Genomic DNA, 19,559 nt, shown 5'->3' on the forward strand with positions numbered 1-19,559 from the left:
CCGGAGCAGGGTCTCGTCGTCGCTGTTGCAGTTCGCTCGTTCAGTCCCCGCCGCCTGTCGCCTCCATCTCTCGTCTCCCCTTTTCACGACCGAATACACGGGGTCGAGCTTACGGGAGGTCCTGTCCGCCGACCAGGTCGGTGCGGACGGGCCACCGCACACCCACGCCAAGTATGTTGGGCCGGCCCGGTTTGTTTTTCTTTTTTCCTTTCTCAATTTTTTTTCTCTGTTTCTGAACAGTTTCAAATTTGAACAATTTTCGAATTTGAACGATTTTAAAATTTGAACTATTTCCGAATTTGAAAAAATTTCAAAACTGAACGATTTTGGATTTTAAACAATTTTCGAATTTGCAATATTTTCGAAATTGAACGATTTTCGAATTTGCACAATTTTCAAAATCTAACAATTTTTTTAAAAAAATCGAATTTGAACATTTTTCTATCTTGAACTTTTTTTTCAAAATTCATTTTTCTAAAATTTAAACAATTAAAAATCTACATATTTTTGAAAAATATTATTTTTAAATTTTGTGAAAATATATACAGTTTTTCCAAATTTAAAGTTCTAAATTAAATCTCAAAAGAAAACAGAAAAAAGAAATAGAAAAGAAAAGAAAACAGAAAAAAGAAAAAGAAAAGGCCGGCACCTGACTAGGCCGGCCCGTACCGCGCGGGGGGGGGGTGCGGCGCGCGGTACGCGCCGACCTGGTCGGTGTATAGGAAATGTCCGAGCTTACCGGGTCGGGAAGATCTGGGATGGGCCGGAAAGTACCCAAAAAAAACAGAGAAGTAAACAGGCCGTCCGGTAACTTTTGGGATTCGGTCATGGGCCGGTATTTTACCCTCCCAACCCCAAAAATACCAGACAAGTAAAAAAAGGCCTGGTGCTCCTCCTAGCCCAGATCATAGTACCCACCCACCGAACAGAAACCACCACTAGCGGTCGTCTTCCCCACCCGCGCCCAGATCCAAGCCCTCCGCCGTTGCTGACCCCCGACCATGGCTCCCACGGCGCCTTCGCATGCGAAGTCCGCCTCCCCATCCCAACCCTCCGGGTACGCCACCGTCCTTTCTCCCGCTCTCAAAACCTCTCGCCTCCCGAATCGTAGCTGACCAATTGTGGGAAATTTGAGCTGAGTGTGCAGGAAGAACGAGGTGTCGGATCTGAAGCAGCAGCTGCGGCAGCTGGCGGGCACCCGGGCGGCAGACGCCGATGATCAGCGCCATGACGTCTTCAAGCGGGTGATCTCCTTCATAACTGCGGGCATCGACATGTCGGTGGAGTTCAGGGAGATGGTGCTCTGCTCCACCACCTCCAACATCGTGCTCAAGATGTGCTACCTCTACGTCGCCGTCCACGCGTGCACACCCGGACCTCGCCCTCCTCACCATCAACTTCCTGTGGCGCGACTGCCGCGATCAGGACCCCACCATCCTCGGCCTCGCGCTTCGCAGCCTTTGCTCCCTCCGCATCCCAAACCTTGTCGCGCCGCTCACCACGGGGCTCAAGGACCCTAGTGCCTACGTTTAGATGGTCGCTGCCGTGGGTGCTGCAAAGTTGTATCACATATCTGCCACCACCTGCCTCGATGCTGACCTGCCTGTTGCGCTCATGCTCTCCGACCCTGATGCCCCCACAAAAAAATAAGCAGGGTAACTTCAGTATGGTGCCAAATTGTTTGAAGGGATCTTCTCTAAATAGCATTGGTATGACATGTTTGGTATTTCCCCTAAGTAGTAGATCACAAATGATGACTTCATGCCTTTTTTGGCTTTTTTAAGCACCTTTTGGCTTGATTTCAAATTTATGTCAAACTCACGGGGCTCATCATGTGTGGTGCTTTTGGATGCAGAGCATGTATTTGGCAATTGTTTTGGTATGGCCATCAAGTTAATTTGAAGCAAATTTGAATAGAATCAAAATATACCAACTCATAGATGAGTTAACTTAGCTTCTCGGAAAATGTTGCACAAAAAGATTGTAATGTAAATGAGTTAAAACTTGGCTTCCTACCCTTAAATCCATAAGAAATTTATTTCTATATCCTCATTACACCAGGTCACTTATGAATGGCCTACCACTCATTACACCAGGTCACTTACGTGTGGTTCCCACGGTACGGAAGCAAAATCCATAGGCAACTTATTTCTATATACTCATTACACCAGGTCACTTACGAGTGGTTCGTCCCCGGCTGCAGCGAGGTTTAATCTGGTTGGTGGCTGTTAAGGACGCGATCGTATTTCTTGCTTTCAGTCTGGGGTCCTCCGTGTAAGAGTGAGGAATTTAGATGTAATTTCCTGGTTGTTATTGTGTATCTTGTTATAAACTGTAATCTGATATTATTGGAAAGTCTGGATCCTTCTAGACCCTTCGGTTGATAAAAAAAAAATCTCTCTCACTCTCGGCTCGCTCGCTTGCACTACCTGTGCATAACCCTGCACACCACTCAACATCACCTAAAAATGGTGAGACATGTCTTCTCACCATAAATATCAGCGGTCCCGTGAGTGCCCTCCCTACCTCTCGTTCGGTGAGATCCCTCTTTCTCCCACTTTTCCTCGACCGACAAACACAAGCCTGCCTCCGTCTATAAATACATGTCCAGGATTTGTTAAAGTTTGGATGTATCTATACATTAAATAGTGTCTAGATACATTCAAATTTTGATAAATCTAACTCGTTTATTTATAGTTAGAGGTACGAAACAATGTTGCCTATCTATACATTAAATAGTATCTAGATACATTCAAATTCTGATAAATCTAAGTCGTTTATTTATAGTCAGAGGTACGAAACATTGTTGCCTAGTTTTAAAAAAAAGAACCTGCAATTTTCCCTAATGTAGCCCAAACCTAAAAATATAACAAATTAAACTAGTAGTAGGGTTTTGCCTAGTACACAACAAGCTCAAAATCTTACAATTCAAACTCTGGCACTACCATCTCGTATGTTTGAGGATTAATGTCGATTTGCATCTATATATGGATCTATTTTTGAGCATGGGACTATTTAACTCAGTTGTGAATTGTAGGTAATTTAACTAGACAAGTCTATTCGCACAAAAAAAACAAGATATGTCAAAAATTCTGGCCGAAAATATAAATGTGAACCAAACATTAAATTTGCATCATAGTATTTTTGTGATAACGATTTGCGCATCTATGTATGGAATTAGTTTTGAGCATGAGCCGATAAAACTGAAGCTTGAACTTTAATAATTAATGTAAGTACGTATCATAAATTTTGGACGATATGTGTATCTCGTCACACAACAAGCATCTTTGTTGCCAACCTAGAGTTTCAAACTTTTATTTATACAAATTGATCGATTTACATCTTAAACTGAATTAAGTTTCAAATTTTATACATGAATTAATTACCTACAATTCTAATTTTAGTTTATGTGAAACAAGCTCCAAAATAAATATAGTTAATTAGGTTGCACATAAATACTTATTGAGATTTCTATTTTCGTGCCCTCGGGTCCTTAGTTGTACTCAGTTTTCCTCAAGCTCCTTAGTTTTTCCTCAGTTTTCCTCAGCTCCTTAATTTTTTCTCAGTTTTCTCCAAGCCCTTGTCTGAAACCCACAGAAGGAGCTCGGACGGGAGGATTCGCATTTAGTTGAACGTTCCGTGCTGACGTGTGGGACCGCGTCGTGTGGGATCGTGTCGCGTGGGGCTGGTGGAAAGGGACCACGTGGGACAGGACGAGACCGTGTTTGGTCATACGAGCGGAGCGGGGGCCGTAGCGTGTGATACGTCTCCGACGTATTGATAATTTCTTATGTTCTATGCCATATTATTGATGATACCTACAAGTTTTATGCACACTTTATGTCATATTCGTGCATTTTCTGGAACTAACCTATTAGCAAGATGCCGAAGTGCCGATTGCTTGTTTTCTGCTGTTTTTGGTTTCGGAAATCCTAGTAACGAAATATTCTCGGAATTGGACGAAACGAAGACCCGGGGGCCTATTTCGCCACGAACCTTCCGGAAGACCGAAGAGCATACGAAGTGGGGCCACGAGGTGGCCAAACCACATGGCGGCGCGGCCAAGGGGGCCCGCGCCGCCCCGTGGTGTGGGCCCCTCGTCGGCCCCCGACTCGCCCTTCCGCCTACTTAAAGCCTCCGTCGCGAAACCCCCGAGGCGAAAAACCACGATACGGAAAACCTATCGAGACGCCGCCGCCGCCGATCCCATCTCGGGGGATTCGGGAGATCTCCTCCGGCCCCCTGCCGGAGAGGGGATTCATCTCCCGGAGGACTCTACACCGCCATGGTCGCCTCCGGAGTGATGAGTGAGTAGTTCACCCCTGGACTATGGGTCCATAGCAGTAGCTAGATGGTTGTCTTCTCCTCATTGTGCTTCATTGTTGGATCTTGTGAGCTGCCTAACATGATCAAGATCATCTATCTCGTAATACTCTATGTTGTGTTTGTCGGGATCCGATGGATAGAGAATACCATGTTATGTTAATTATCAAGTTATTACATATGTGTTGTTTATGATCTTGCATGCTCTCCGTTACTAGTAGAGGCTTTGGCCAAGTTTTTGCTTTTAACTCCAAGAGGGAGTATTTATGCTCGATAGTGGGTTCATGCCCGCATTGACACCTAGGACGAGTGACGTGAAAGTTCTAAGGTTGTGCCTTGTCTTGTTGCCACTAGGGATAAAACATTGGCGCTATGTCCGAGGATGTAGTTGTTGATTACATTACGCACCATACTTAATGCAATTGTCTGTTGCTTTGCAACTTAATACCGGAAGGGTTCGGATGATAACTCTGAAGGTGGACTTTTTAGGCATAGATGCGGTTGGATGGCGGTCTATGTACTTTGTCGTAATGCCCAATTAAATCTCACTATACTTATCATGCCATGTATGTGCATTGTTATGCCCTCTCTATTTGTCAATTGCCCGACTGTAATTTGTTCACCCAACATGCTTTTATCTTATGGGAGAGACACCTCTAGTGAACTGTGGACCCCGGTCCATTCTTTAATACTCGAAATACAAATCTGCTTGCAATACTTGTTTTTACTCGTTTTCTCTCGCAAACAATCATCTTCCACACAATACGGTTAATCCTTTGTTACAGCAAGCCGGTGAGATTGACAACCTCACTTGTTTCGTTGGGGCAAAGTACTTTGGTTGTGTTGTGCAGGTTCCACGTTGGCGCCGGAATCTCCGGTGTTGCGCCGCACTACATCCCGCCGCCATCAACCTTCAACGTGCTTCTTGGATCCTCCTGGTTCGATAAACCTTGGTTTCTTTCCGAGGGAAAACTTGCTTGTTGTGCGCATCATACCTTCCTCTTGGGGTTGCCCAACGAACGTGTGAAATACACGCCATCAAGCATATTTTCACGGCGCCGTTGTCGGGGAGATCAAGACACGCCGCAAGGGGAGTCTCCACTTCTCAATCTCTTTACTTTATTTTTGTCTTGCTTTATTTTATTTACTACTTTGTTTGCTGCATTATATCAAAACACAAAAAAAAATTAGTTGCTAGTTTTACCTTATTTACTTGTCTTGCACTCTATATCAAAAACACAAAAAAATTAGTTACTTGTTTTACTTTACTTAATATCATGCATGTTTTTATTTCACTAGTTAAGCATAATGGAAAACTACAAAAATATGAGAGATCTTTATGAACTTTATCTTGAATTAGGACATGATGTGTTTGAAGAGAGAATTAAAAAACCCATGGAACTTTATATGCATGCTAATGGGAATGTTATTACTATGGATGCTTTGAACACCATTGTTGCTAATGCTATGGAAAATTCTAAGCTTGGGGAAGCTGGCTCGATGAGCAGGATCTTTTTAGTACCCCAAGCATTGAGGAGAAAATTTTCTTTTATGATTACAATATGCCTCCTATATATGATGATAGCCACTTTGTTGAATTTGCTCCCACTACAACTAATAAAATTGATTATGCTTACGTGGAGAGTAATAATTTTATGCATGAGACTCATGATAAGAATGCTTTATGTGATAGTTACATTGTTGAGTTTGCTCATGATGCTACTGAAAATTATTATGAGAGAGGAAAATATGGTTGTAGAAATTTTCATGTTACTAAAACACCTCTCTATGTGCTGAAATTTTTGAAGCTACACTTGTTTTATCTTCCTATGCTTGTTACTTTGCTCTTCATGAACTTGTTTATTTACAAGATTCCTATGCATAGGAAGCATTTTAGACTTAAATGTGTTTTGAATTTGCCTCTTGATGCTCTCTTTTGCTCTAAATACTATTTCTTGCGAGTGCATCATTAAAACTGCTGAGCCCATCTTAATGGCTATAAAGAAAGAACTTCTTGGGAGATAACCCATGTGTTATTTTGCTACAGTACTTTGTTTTATATTTGTGTCTTGGAAGTTGTTTACTACTGTAGCAACCTCTCCTTATCTTAGTTTTATGTTTTGTTGTGCCAAGTAAAGTCTTTGATAGTAAAGTAAGTACTAGATTTGGATTACTGCGCAGTTCCAGATTTCTTTGGTGTCACGAATCTGGGTCTACCTCCCTGTAGGTAGCTCAGAAAATTAAGCCAATTTACGTGCATGATCCTCAGATATGTACGCAACTTTCATTCAATTTGAGCATTTTCATTTGAGCAAGTCTGGTGGCCTAATAAAATCCATCTTTACGGACTGTTCTGTTTTGACAGATTCTGCCTTTTTATTTCGCATTGCCTCTTTTGCTATGTTGGATGAATTTCTTTGATCCATTAATGTCCAGTAGCTTTATGCAATGTCCAGAAGTGTTAAGAATGATTGTGTCACCTCTGAACATGTTAATTTTTATTATGCACTAACCCTCTAATGAGTTGTTTCGAGTTTGGTGTGGAGGAAGTTTTCAAGGATCAAGAGAGGAGTATGATGCAATATGATCAAGGAGAGTGAAAGCTCTAAGCTTGGGGATGCCCCGGTGGTTCACCCCTGCATATTATAAGAAGACTCAAGCGTCTAAGCTTGGGGATGCCCAAGGCATCCCCTTCTTCATCGACAACATTATCAGGTTCCTCCCCTAAAACTATATTTTTATTCCGTCACATCTTATGCACTTTGCTTGGAGCGTCGGTTTGTTTTTGTTTTTTATTTTGTTTGAATAAAATGGATCCTAGCATTCACTTTATGGGAGAGAGACACGCTCCGCTGTAACATATGGACAAATATGTCCTTAGGCTCTACTCATAGTATTCATGGCGAAGTTTCATCTTCGTTAAATTGTTATATGGTTGGAATTGGAAAATGCTACATGTAGTAACTCTAAAATGTCTTGGATAATTTGATACTTGGCAATTGTTGTGCTCATGTTTAAGCTCTTGCATCATATACTTTGCACCCATTAATGAAGAAATACTTAGAGCTTGCTAATTTGGTTTGCATATTTGGTTTCTCTAGAGTCTAGATAACATCTAGTATTGAGTTTTGAACAACAAGGAAGACGGTATGGAGTCTTATAATGTTTACAATATGTCTTTTATGTGAGTTTTACTGTACCGTTCATCCTTGTGTTTGGTTCAAATAACCTTTCTAGCCTAAACCTTGTATCGAGAGGGAATACTTCTCATGCATCCCAAATACTTGAGCCAACCACTATGCCATTTGTGTCCACCATACCTACCTACTACATGGTATTTATCCGCCATTCCAAAGTAAATTGCTTGAGTGCTACCTTTAAAATTCCATCATTCACCTTTGCCATATATAGCTCATGGGACAAATAGCTTAAAAACTATTGTGGTATTGAATATGTACTTATGCACTTTATCTCTTATTAAGTTGCTTGTTGTGCGATAACCATGTTTCGGGGATGCCATCAACTATTCTTTGTTGAATATCATGTGAGTTGCTATGCATGTCCGTCTTGTCCGAAGTAAGAGAGATCTACCACCTTTATGGTTGGAGCATGCATATTGTTAGAGAAGAACTTTGGGCCGCTAACTAAAGCCATGATTCATGGTGGAAGTTTCGAGTTTTGGACATACATCCTCAATCTCATATGAGAATAATAATTGTTGCCACATGCTTATGCATTAAAGAGGAGTCCATCATCTCGTTGTCCATGTTGTCCCGGTATGGATGTCTAAGTTGAGAATAATCAAAAGCGAGAAATCCAAAATGCGAGCTTTCTCCTTAGACCTTTGTACGAAGCGGCATGGAGGTACCCCATTGTGACACTTGGTTAAAACATGTGCATTGCAAAGATCCGGTAGTCCAAGCTAATTAGGACAAGGTGCGGGCACTATTAGTATACTATGCATGAGGCTTGCAACTTGTAAGATATAATATTCATAACTCATATGCTTTATTACTACCGTTGACAAAATTGTTTCATGTTTTCAAAATAAAAGCTCTAGCACAAATATAGCAATCGATGCTTTCCTCTTTGAAGGACCATTCTTTTACTTTTATGTTGAGTCAGTTTACCTATCTCTCTCCACCTCAAGAAGCAAACACTTGTGTGAACTGGCATTGATTCCTACATACTTGCATATTGTACTTGTTATATTACTCTATGTTGACAATTATCCATGAGATATACATGTTACAAGTTGAAAGCAACCGCTGAAACTTAATCTTCCTTTGTGTTGCTTCAATACCTTTACTTTGATTTATTGCTTTATGAGTTAACTCTTATGCAAGACTTATTAATACTTGTCTTGAAGTACTATTCATGAAAAGTCTTTGCTTTATGATTCACTTGTTTACTCATGTCATTACCATTGTTTTGATCGCTGCATCCACTACATATGTTTACAAATAGTATGATCAAGGTTATGATGGCATGTCACTTCAGAAATTATCTTTGTTATCGTTTTCCCTGCTCGGGACGCGCAGAACTAAGCTTGGGGATGCTTGATACGTCTCCGACGTATCGATAATTTCTTATGTTCTATGCCATATTATTGATGATACCTACATGTTTTATGCACACTTTATGTCATATTCGTGCATTTTCTGGAACTAACCTATTAACAAGATGCCGAAGTGCCGGTTCTGTCGTTTTCGTCGTTTTTGGTTTCGAAATCCTAGTAACGAAATATTCTCGGAATTGGACGAAACGAAGACCCGTGGGCCTATTTCGCCACGAACCTTCCGGAAGACCGAAGAGCATACGAAGTGGGGCCACGAGGTGGCCAAACCACATGGCGGCGCGGCTAAGGGGGGGCCCGCGCCGCCCTGTGGTGTGGGCCCCTCGTCAGGCCCCCAACTCTGCCCTTCCGCCTACTTAAAGTCTCCGTCGCGAAACCCCTGAGGCGAAAAACCACGATACGGAAAACCTATGCGAGACGCCGCCGCCGATCCCATCTCGGGGGATTACGGAGATCTCCTCCGGCACCCTGCCGGGAGGGGATTCATCTCCCGGAGGACTCTACACCGCCATGGTCGCCTCCGGAGTGATGAGTGAGTAGTTCACCCTCGGACTATGGGTCCATAGCGGTAGCTAGATGGTTGTCTTCTCCTCATTGTGCTTCATTGTTGGATCTTGTGAGCTGCCTAACATGATCAAGATCATCTATCCGTAATACTCTATGTTGTGTTTGTCGGGATCCGATGGATAGAGAATACCATGTTATGTTAATTATCAAGTTATTACATATGTGTTGTTTATGATCTTGCATGCTCTCCGTTACTAGTAGAGGCTCGGCCAAGTTTTTGCTTTTAACTCCAAGAGGGAGTATTTATGCTCGATAGTGGGTTCATGCTCGCATTGACACACGGGACGATGACGAGAAAGTTCTAAGGTTGTGCTGTGTCTTGTTGCCACTAGGGATAAAACATTGGCGCTATGTCCGAGGATGTAGTTGTTGATTACATTACGCACCATACTTAATGCAATTGTCCGTTGCTTTGCAACTTAATGCCGGAAGGGGTTCGGATGATAACTCTGAAGGTGGACTTTTTAGGCATAGATGCGGTTGGATGGCGGTCTATGTACTTTGTCGTAATGCCCAATTAAATCTCACTATACTTATCATGCCATGTATGTGCATTGTTATGCCCTCTCTATTTGTCAATTGCCCGACTGTAATTTGTTCACCCAACATGCTTTTATCTTATGGGAGAGACACCTCTAGTGAACTGTGGACCCCGGTCCATTCTTTAATACTTGAAATACAAATCTGTTGCAATACTTGTTTTTACTCGTTTTCTCTGCAAACAATCATCTTCCACACAATACGGTTAATCCTTTGTTACGGCAAGCCGGTGAGATTGACAACCTCACTCGTTTCGTTGGGGCAAAGTACTTTGGTTGTGTTGTGCAGGTTCCACGTTGGCGCCGGAATCTCCGGTGTTGCGCCGCACTACATCCCGCCGCCATCAACCTTCAACGTGCTTCTTGGCTCCTCCTGGTTCGATAAACCTTGGTTTCTTTCTGAGGGAAAACTTGCTGCTGTGCGCATCATACCTTCCTCTTGGGGTTGCCCAACGAACGTGTGAAATACACGTCATCAGCGTGTGGAGCCGTGTGGGTCCGGGACGTGGGCACGAGGTTTCTAATCTTTCGCCTAGATTAGCAGTTTTTAATTAACCTTTTTCCTCTCTCTTGCTCGACCTCATTCATTCTTGATTGCCCAAATTAGTAGCAAATCTAGACCAGCTTCTCCTTCTGTTTTTTAACGCCATTCATTTCTTTATGCCTTCGTTTTTACCCAATGAGGTAGGAAATTAAGGGCACAAATCCAGAGAAAATATAGGATAAGTTGCATACAGTAGCCAACATAGCATAGATATATTCACGACAGATCCAACAGTACTACCATAGATCCAACATAAGCTACATTTTACATGAATTTAAGCTGCTCTACAGAAAGAGCAGTCACATACAAAGAGTGCAGTAGGCACGTTCAACGCCTCCAGGTAGCGCCTTTGACTCGCTTGGAGGTTGCGTAGGTGAATCCCAAGTGCTTTGTGTTGGGCCATGAACGCATGCATGTTCACGGTCGTTTCAACTCTAGCATCGCATCTGTCAATGGATTCAGCATGGTTCACCAGGCAGTTGAAGTCGTTGGCGCGGAGCTTCCTGTTGCAGATGGGGCACCTGTAAACGCCTCGAGCAAAGTGGCCATCGTAATGGCCGGACTGCAGCCTCCTGAGGACGTGACGAGTCTTGGTGTGGAAGGACTCGTCGTCGCTGTCGACGTCGCTGCTCTGCACCTGTCACGTAGCACCAAAGATCGTGCAAAAAACACGGAGTCAACTGCAACGATGATGGAACAAAGAGTGAACAAAAGATCATGCATCATAATATGAGCACGAAAAAAAGAGGTAGCCTCACTTACATTGGACACACTTATATCCAGGATTTGAGTCAGTGAACCAAAGATCATGCACAACAAATTTTTACACACCAATTGTTCACTGACCAAACCCTGAATCAATTTGTGCCCAAATATTCATCATCATCGACACAAATTAACCTAATAACACAAGATCTAACACAAAAGGATTGAACTAGGAACAGCCGAACCCTAATAACGCTAGATCTAACACAAAGGGATTGCAATGAGATAAGAACAAGGGAACAAAGGGTTACCTCCGGCTCGTCGTCGACGATGCTGGTGTCGTAGGGGTTCTCCGGCGCGACGTACGTCACTAGTTCGTACAGGTCCCAAGCGACGGGGGCCAAGACAGGGGCGGTGGCCGATGCGCCGGCGGCTGATGCGCCGACGACTACGTTGGAAGCAGCGACGGGGCCTGGACGGGGGCGGCGGCCGATGCGTCGGTGGCTACTTTGGAAGCAGCGACGGGGGCCTGGACGGCGGCAGCGGCCGATACGCCAGCGGCTCATGCGCCGATGGCTATGTTTGAAGCAGCGATGGGGGCCTGGACGGGGGCGGCGGCCGATGCGCCGGCGGCAACGTCGGAAGCGTCGACAATGGGCATCTCATTCTTCTCCATCGTCGACGGTTTTCTTAGGGGTTTTTTCTTCGGTTGTGGAGAAGATGATGGGACAGGAGAGGCGGCGTTGCGTGAGGGAGTGAGAATGACAGTGATAATGCGAGGAGGCGAACAGGGAGAGGCATCTATAAAGGCGAGGGATCCTAAATGTGACCCGCGTCCTAAGCGTCCACTATTGCACGTCTGCACGTCTTCGACTTCTGCACCGCGACACGCGTCCACGATTGCACTTCTTCAACTTCTGCACCGCGACCCGCGTCCTACGCGTCAACAATTGCACGTCTTCCACTTCTGCACCGCAACACACGTCCTCGAGTCTAACCCTGGAAATTTAGATATACTCATGTATACCCTCGAGTCTTATACTAGCATTTTTTGTGTGCTCAGTTTTCTCCTTGAGTGCTAATACTGGCTAGTGCAATATACTCAGTTTTACCATCAAGTGGCTGGTCAACAGAGAGTCAACAAATAAGATTAAGCTAGTTAAATGAGTCATTTAATGTGCAAAAAATTTCAAAAAAGATAAAACCATAGTGGCACTTACTCATGGAGTCTTCTTACGCGACCTGCCACGTTGGGAACCATAACAATCATAGATAAATCAAGTTTTACCATAAATTGCCACTTCTCAAATCACCTAGTAGCTATGAAGGTGCATGGCTTTCCACAATAAGCCCTTCCCAAAACAGCTTTCCCAAAACATATTTTATGTGAACGAGGCCACAATTTTCACACTCACGTATATTTGTATTGCAAATAGTTTGAGGTAGGCCAAGATGGGTTTCCTTGTACAAAACACGCATTTTCCATTTTTTATATCTCATATTTGAATCCCTTAGTCTGTTTACTACTCACGTGCCCTTGGTTTTTTATACTACTCAGTTTTGCCCTCTCCCTTCACAAATTCTCATAGGGGACGCCCAACCTTGCCCTAATTGGTCTAGCCCTTGCCATGCGGATCGTGCCCACCGACCGTTGATCGTATGATATAACGGGCAGGATAACCCCTCTCTCTCTCTGATCGGGGCCACCACCCTCTCTCCCTATCGGCGGCTAGCTTCCACCCTCTATGTATGCTAAATACTCGGTTTGCCACCGGATTCAGCAATTTGGTTTTCTGTATTATTTTTCACGTGCTAAAAATTATAAACTCTTTTAGGCATTACTTTTCACGCAAAAATGATAAACCATCACCGATTTCTTGTAGCCATTACTTTTCACGCAAAAACTAGATTTCGGTGAATGCATTATTTGTCGCCTCTCTAACAATTATCAACTCTCTTTAGCATTCCATTTCTTTTAGGGAATATAGTTTGGGATATAGTTTTGGTAATTTGAAACGGCCCAAAAGTGGTATAATTTTGGTATAAACATTAGGCATACATATTTGAGGGATTTCGGTGAATGGATTATTTATCACCCATCTAACAATTATCAACTATCTTTAGCATTCCTTTTATTTTAGGGAATATAGTTTAGGCTATAGTTTTGGTAATTTGAAACGTCCCAAAAGTGGTATAATTTTGGCAGAAGCATGAAACATACATATCATATTTGGGGGATTTCGGTGAATGGATTATTTATCACCCCTCTAACAATTATCAACTATCTTTAGCATTCCTTTTCTTTTAGGGAATACAGTTTGAGATATAGTTTTGGTAATTTGAAACGTCCCAAAAGTGGTATAATTTTGGTAGAAACATGAGACATACATATTTGGCATATTTGGGAGATTTTGGTGAATGGATTATTTATCACCCCTCTAACAATTATCAACTCTCTTTAGCATTCCTTTTCTTTTAGGGAATATAGTTTGGGATATAGTTTTGGTTATCTGAAACGTCCCAAAAGTGGTATAATTTTGGTATAAACATGAGGCATACATATTTGAGGGATTTCGGTGAATGGATTATTTATCACCCCTCTAACAATTATCAACTATCTTTAGCATTCCTTTTCCTTTAGGGAATATAGTTTGGGATATAGTTTTGGTAATTTGAAACGGCCCAAAAGTGGTATAATTTTGGTATAAACATGAGGCACACATATTTGAGGTATTTCGGTGAATGGATTATTTCTCACCCCTCTAACAATTATCAACTCTCTTTAGCATTCCTTTTCTTTTAGGGAATATAGTTTGGGATATAGTTTTGGTTATTTGAAACGTCCCAAAAGTGGTATAATTTTGGTATAAACATGAGGCATACATATTTGAGGGATTTCGGTGAATGGATTATTTATCACCCCTCTAACAATTATCAACTATCTTTAGCATTCCTTTTCTTTTAGGGAATATAGTTTGGGATATAGTTTTGGTAATTTGAAAAGGCCCAAAAGTGGTATAATTTTGGTATAAACACGAGGCATACATATTTGAGGGATTTCGGTGAATGGATTATTTGTCACCCCTCTACCAATTATCAACTTTCTTTACCATTCCTTTTCTTTTAGGGAATATAGTTTGGGATATAGTTTTGGTTATTTGAAACGTCCCAAAAGTGGTATAATTCTGGTATAAACATGAGACATACATATTTGTGGGATTTCGGTGAATGCATTATTTGTTCATTTTCTTCAGTTTTCCCTTCACTTCCACCAGTTTTGCATTGGGAGCATTAGGCATAATCGGAACGGCTCCTCTATCCGCCGCATTCTCTACAGCAAGTCCCTCCTCCCAAATTGTGCTCCCCAATAGCGCCAATTGATTCCTGCAATTGAAGCCTCTCAACGTACACATCGATCCACTCGAAATGCCTGCATTTCTTCAGGATCGGAAAACAACAACGTGAACCCTAAATCCAAAATTCGAGGGAGTAATAAGAAGATCGAGAGAAAACAGAGAATTGGAGCGAGATCTAACCTTATCTCCCTCTCTATATGGCAAGCTCTTGCATGCAAGGAACTCACGTCCACGGTTGCCGTTATCGTCCGTCTTACAGATCGACCGCTTCAGAGGCTCCTGGCGTGGGCAGTCAGGGCATCTTGTCAAAGGCACGGGTCCATACTGCGGCCATGAAGAACGGGAGGTCCAAGAGAAACTACACCCGCCTGCTGGAGAAGGGCTGCCGCTGGCGGAGAAGAAGAACAATGGGGCACGGGGAAAGAAAGGTGAAACAATGACACGGGCACGGGCGCGGGGCTAGCTCGGGCTCCCATTTTGCAACGGTCACCTGGATAAGCTGTGGGTCCGACGCGCTAACATGGACAAGTTGTGGGTCCCACGATGATCTGGATAAGTGGGGACGTGTCCACTGCGGGGCACCAACAGCGGCCCCACTAACGGTCAACTTAACGGAATTCCTCCCATCCGAGCTCCTTGTGAGGGGTTTCAGACATGGGCTTGGAAAAAACTGAGAAAAAACTAAGCGACTGGGGAAAACTGAGCACAACTAAGAACCCGAGGGCACGAAAATAGAAATCCCATACTTATTTGGAGGTGCCCTACAATTGATCCTGAATTCAGAGAATAGAACGAGGGAGACAGTATTTGCGTCGCACACAACTTGCGACTTTTTTGTTATATTCTCATTCCTTTTATTTGGACTACAAGCAAAGGCACGAGCCCACGATCCACAATGGTCGCGCCATCCCACAACCAAATCGTGTCACGCACAAGAATCACTCCAAGTTGTTAGAAGCTTGTAGCAGCTAAACGCTAACTGAAAACTGCTAATAGACACTATCTGAACCTGTCTACGAAATAGACTAACAACTATCAAATCTGATGACGCTGCGCTGGTTTATTACAACAGGATTTGCTGCTCCAGCACAACTTTATCCCGGCAACATATCCTATGCATCCGGCTATTTTGTGTATCCATGCATCCGGCTATATATAGCCCGCTAATCCAAATCGTACGCATAACTTGATAACCCTTACTAGTTTGCATTAACACACCCGCCGGCATACTAAGTTGTTTTAATTTGCAATATATCCTCTTCAGGCGATTGATGAATTGACGTGGTGGCCGAAGATCAGATCAGCAGCGTCCAGTGGCCAGCAGCGAGTATGCAATACAGGTTGCAGCGGCGACGGACAGCTGAAAAACACAACGCGGTAGCCAGCGGCGACTGCGCAACACGGCGGCCAGCGACGACAGCAGTGATGGAGACCACACAAGGCATGCGGCGGTCAGCCGGATGCATAGGATATGTTGCCCTTTATCCCTAATAAATCAGGAAATCTATATATGCTTAATATGTCCAAAGAAAGAAAAAAAAAACTGGACGACACACATTGAATAACAGTAGTCCAACCTTATTCACAGTGAAGGCACGTCGGTTAAAGTTCAAGCCAGTAGCATAAGTGAACTTCCTAACAAACACAGGGGCTTCAGGTCCTTTTGAAAGATCTTCAGATGTCTCCTTCTTACAAGCCAATCTTATACCCACGGCCTTAAAGTCAGCTAGTAGGACATGTTCATGTTCTCAGTAGAGGTGAAATCTGAGCAGATGCTAACAGATAGTAGTGAAACTGCGATCATAGTTCTTCCAATTCGTAGTCAGAGCAGATAGTGCCCGAATACAAATGCAGGATCAGATTCTAACTGTCAAAAGCAGCTAAGGGTTACGATGTGTATTCTTGTTTATTCCGTATATCAAAGGCTTACTTTCCAGGCATAATGAAACAAAAGTAAATACAACTCTCCATACTTGTTCATTCTCCTTTGGCAGGTTACAACTCGTAATATTGTGTATAATGGTGCAGTTGAACAAGATTCAAACAGTAAACTGTTTGACATATACATTATTGGTATGTCGATGAGTACGCTTACACCATTAGTTATACGGGTCATCTACTATGTCCGTGTATTACGCACACCACAACAAGAAACACTAACCCAAGTGATCGTCTAACCACTTGGATACACTGGTAGTTTTTTTTAATCAAACATCAGAACATTACAAACTTAGTTTCACAAAATGATGCTATCTAGATCAGTGTGTGGCATGTAAAGTGAATAAGATGAGTCATTGCCAATTATCACGCTTTCATGTGAGACATATGATGCATGCATGTTACTTGTTTGATCTATCTTAACAACACACACAAAATTACAAATTAGTTCCACACAAACCATGTCAATATGGTTAACATGTAGAATATTACAACCAGAAAATGACGATACCTAGATCAGTGTGTGATATGTAAAGTTAATAAGATGAGTCATTGCTAATCATCAAACTTTCATGTGTGACAGATGATACGTGCAAGAGCAAAGCAACTTTGATGATCAATTCAAAAACTACATTTGTATTTAGTGCTACCAAACACAACATAGCGAAATGATCAGTTAGATAAGCATCCAAGCACTTTAAGGAAAGCAAATGCAAAGATAAAAATAAACCATCCTAGAGCAGCTATAAATAGGCCCACAACATGAAGATTCTCCTCCATCATCTATCCTTGACACACCTAGAGCAAAAATATCAAAGCCAAGCAAGCAATAATCAACACAAAATCTATCATGAAGATCTTCCTCATCCTTGCCCTCCTTGCCGTGGTGGCGACCATGGCCAATGCCACTGTACAGCTTGATCCTAGATGCCAAGATCAGCCATTTCCGCAACCACAACAACCGTTTCCACAACATCAACAACCATTTCCACAACCACAACAACCGTTTCCACAACCACAACAACCGTTCCCGCAACCACAACAACCATTTCCACAGCCACAACAACCGTTTCCGCAGCCACAACAACCGTTTCCGCAGCCTGAACAACCGTTCCCGCAACCCCAACAACCATTCCCGCAACCACAACAACCGTTTCCGCAACCACAACAACCGTTTCCGCAACCACAACAACCGTTTCCGCAACCCCAACAGTCGTTCCCGCAACCACAACAACCATGGATCCAGCAACAACAACCGCCTTTCCAGCAAATTACAAAACAACAGTTGAACCAGTGCCAAGAGTTTCTCGTGCAGAAGTGCAAACCAGTGACGATAAGGTCAATCCTCTGGTCGTGGATCTTGCAACAGAGCAGCTGCCAGGTGATTCAACAACAATGTTGCCAGCAGCTAGCGCAGATCCCCAAGCAGCTCCGGTACCCTGCCATATTTAGCATTGTGCACGCCATCATCGTGCAGCAGCAACAACAACAACCCTTCCAGCCTCAGCCACAACAGGTGGGCCAGGGTTTCATCCAACCTCAGCAGATAGCTCAGTTCCAGGCTCAGTTGACGTATGCGTTGCAAACCCTGCCAGCAATGTGCAATGTGCAGGTCCCGCTGTACTATTCCACCGTCCCATTCAGCCGCATCAGTGGCTTTTGAGAAAACTACAAGAGCTCTAGTACTACATGGATGGAGCATCGTTATTTCGTCAATGGACCGATCGATGTAACGGTGAAAAATAAAGTGGCATGCACTAAAATGTATGATCCCCGGCCACTACTAGTCGAAACTTGGGAATAAAAGACAAACATTGTTCTTGACTGCATAATATTGTGTTTGTCCCTGTTCCATTTACGGGCATATTCAGATGTTCAATCAAAGCCACAATCTTACGCTAATCAGAATATAACGGAGTGGGTGCAAACATTGGGTTGAGTTGAAGTACCATTAAAGGAGTACGCAAATTAAATTTTTAATGGCAAGGCTTATGAGTTGCAACGATCAAGGCTATCTGCATTTGGTTCTCAATAGATATAGTCCGGCAAGGCTTCATCTGCGATGCTCAACTATAAATAGCTAAAATTACGTTTGATGGTAAGATCAGGGCAGCTTAATTCATTAGAGTACATCGGCAACAACTAAAGCTTTAAGAGGTTGAGATAGATTAGTATGTACTACTCTGTTCCTATTTAATTGACGTCAGTCTGTTCACGCGATACACTAGTTCTAGCTTCCCTCCGCGTCGATTTAATCCGACCAGAGGGAGTAGTAACATCATCATCCGAAGCTTTATAAGTAAATTTGATTATACAAAATACTAATTACTGCGCATGAATGCACGTTGCAATGCACATTTCACCATAGGCATCACAAGAAGTATGTAATAAAAAACATAAATACTGTAGGTGTTGTAGTTTGAAAAGTGTAAACACCAAACAAAAAAAAGGTGTGCTTACATGAACGGAGGTGCACTACAAGTGTACAACTGATAAGTAGTGCAAAGGAATATTTGGTGAATAGAACATGGGATAGGAAGGAAGCATGAATTGATGACTAAATTCTGTTTAATGTGAAGTAGCATCTCACTGGTTCAACCGAACGTCATTCTACAATCATCTCAGTAAACAATTTCCAAATGCCAATATGCCATTTGAGGCAACCAGCGTGATATTTTCATTTTACCATAACAAAACATCTAATAATCTTTCAGGTGTTAATTGTATGGGTACTTGGATTAGAGAACAAGTCATCATCAGAAGATCTAGACGAGCATCTTTGCTACATATTGCAGAACCACTTTGTATCACCTACTACCTCCGTCCCAAGGAATAAGGCGCACGCGTATTCCAAGACGAACTTTGACCATAAAAATTGAGCAATAAAATCTTGATTATATTATATGTAATTACTATCGCTGGATTCGTATTGAAAAACACTTTCTAATGATGTTAATTTCATACAAACAATCTTTATATATTTGAAGTAATTGTTAGTCAAACGAAAAGCA

At 42.7% G+C, this 19,559-nt stretch overlaps 1 protein-coding gene and 1 pseudogene across 1 annotated transcript; both read left to right on the top strand.

The window, feature by feature from the left end:
- The first annotated feature begins 1,001 nt into the window (after positions 1 to 1,001).
- On the top strand, positions 1,002 to 1,650 carry LOC124663480 (annotated as a pseudogene).
- Positions 1,651 to 17,398: 15,748 nt separating this feature from the next.
- Positions 17,399 to 18,211, top strand: LOC124667062 (avenin-E-like). Its single transcript, XM_047204393.1, has 2 exons — positions 17,399 to 17,588; positions 17,820 to 18,211. Exons 1-2 carry the CDS (start codon positions 17,399 to 17,401, stop codon positions 18,209 to 18,211), a joined length of 582 nt encoding a protein of 193 aa, XP_047060349.1.
- The last annotated feature ends 1,348 nt before the right edge of the window (positions 18,212 to 19,559 follow it).

The sequence above is a fragment of the Lolium rigidum genome, chromosome 6, assembly GCF_022539505.1.
Source record: "Lolium rigidum isolate FL_2022 chromosome 6, APGP_CSIRO_Lrig_0.1, whole genome shotgun sequence".
Classification (NCBI taxonomy): Eukaryota; Viridiplantae; Streptophyta; class Magnoliopsida; order Poales; family Poaceae; genus Lolium; species Lolium rigidum.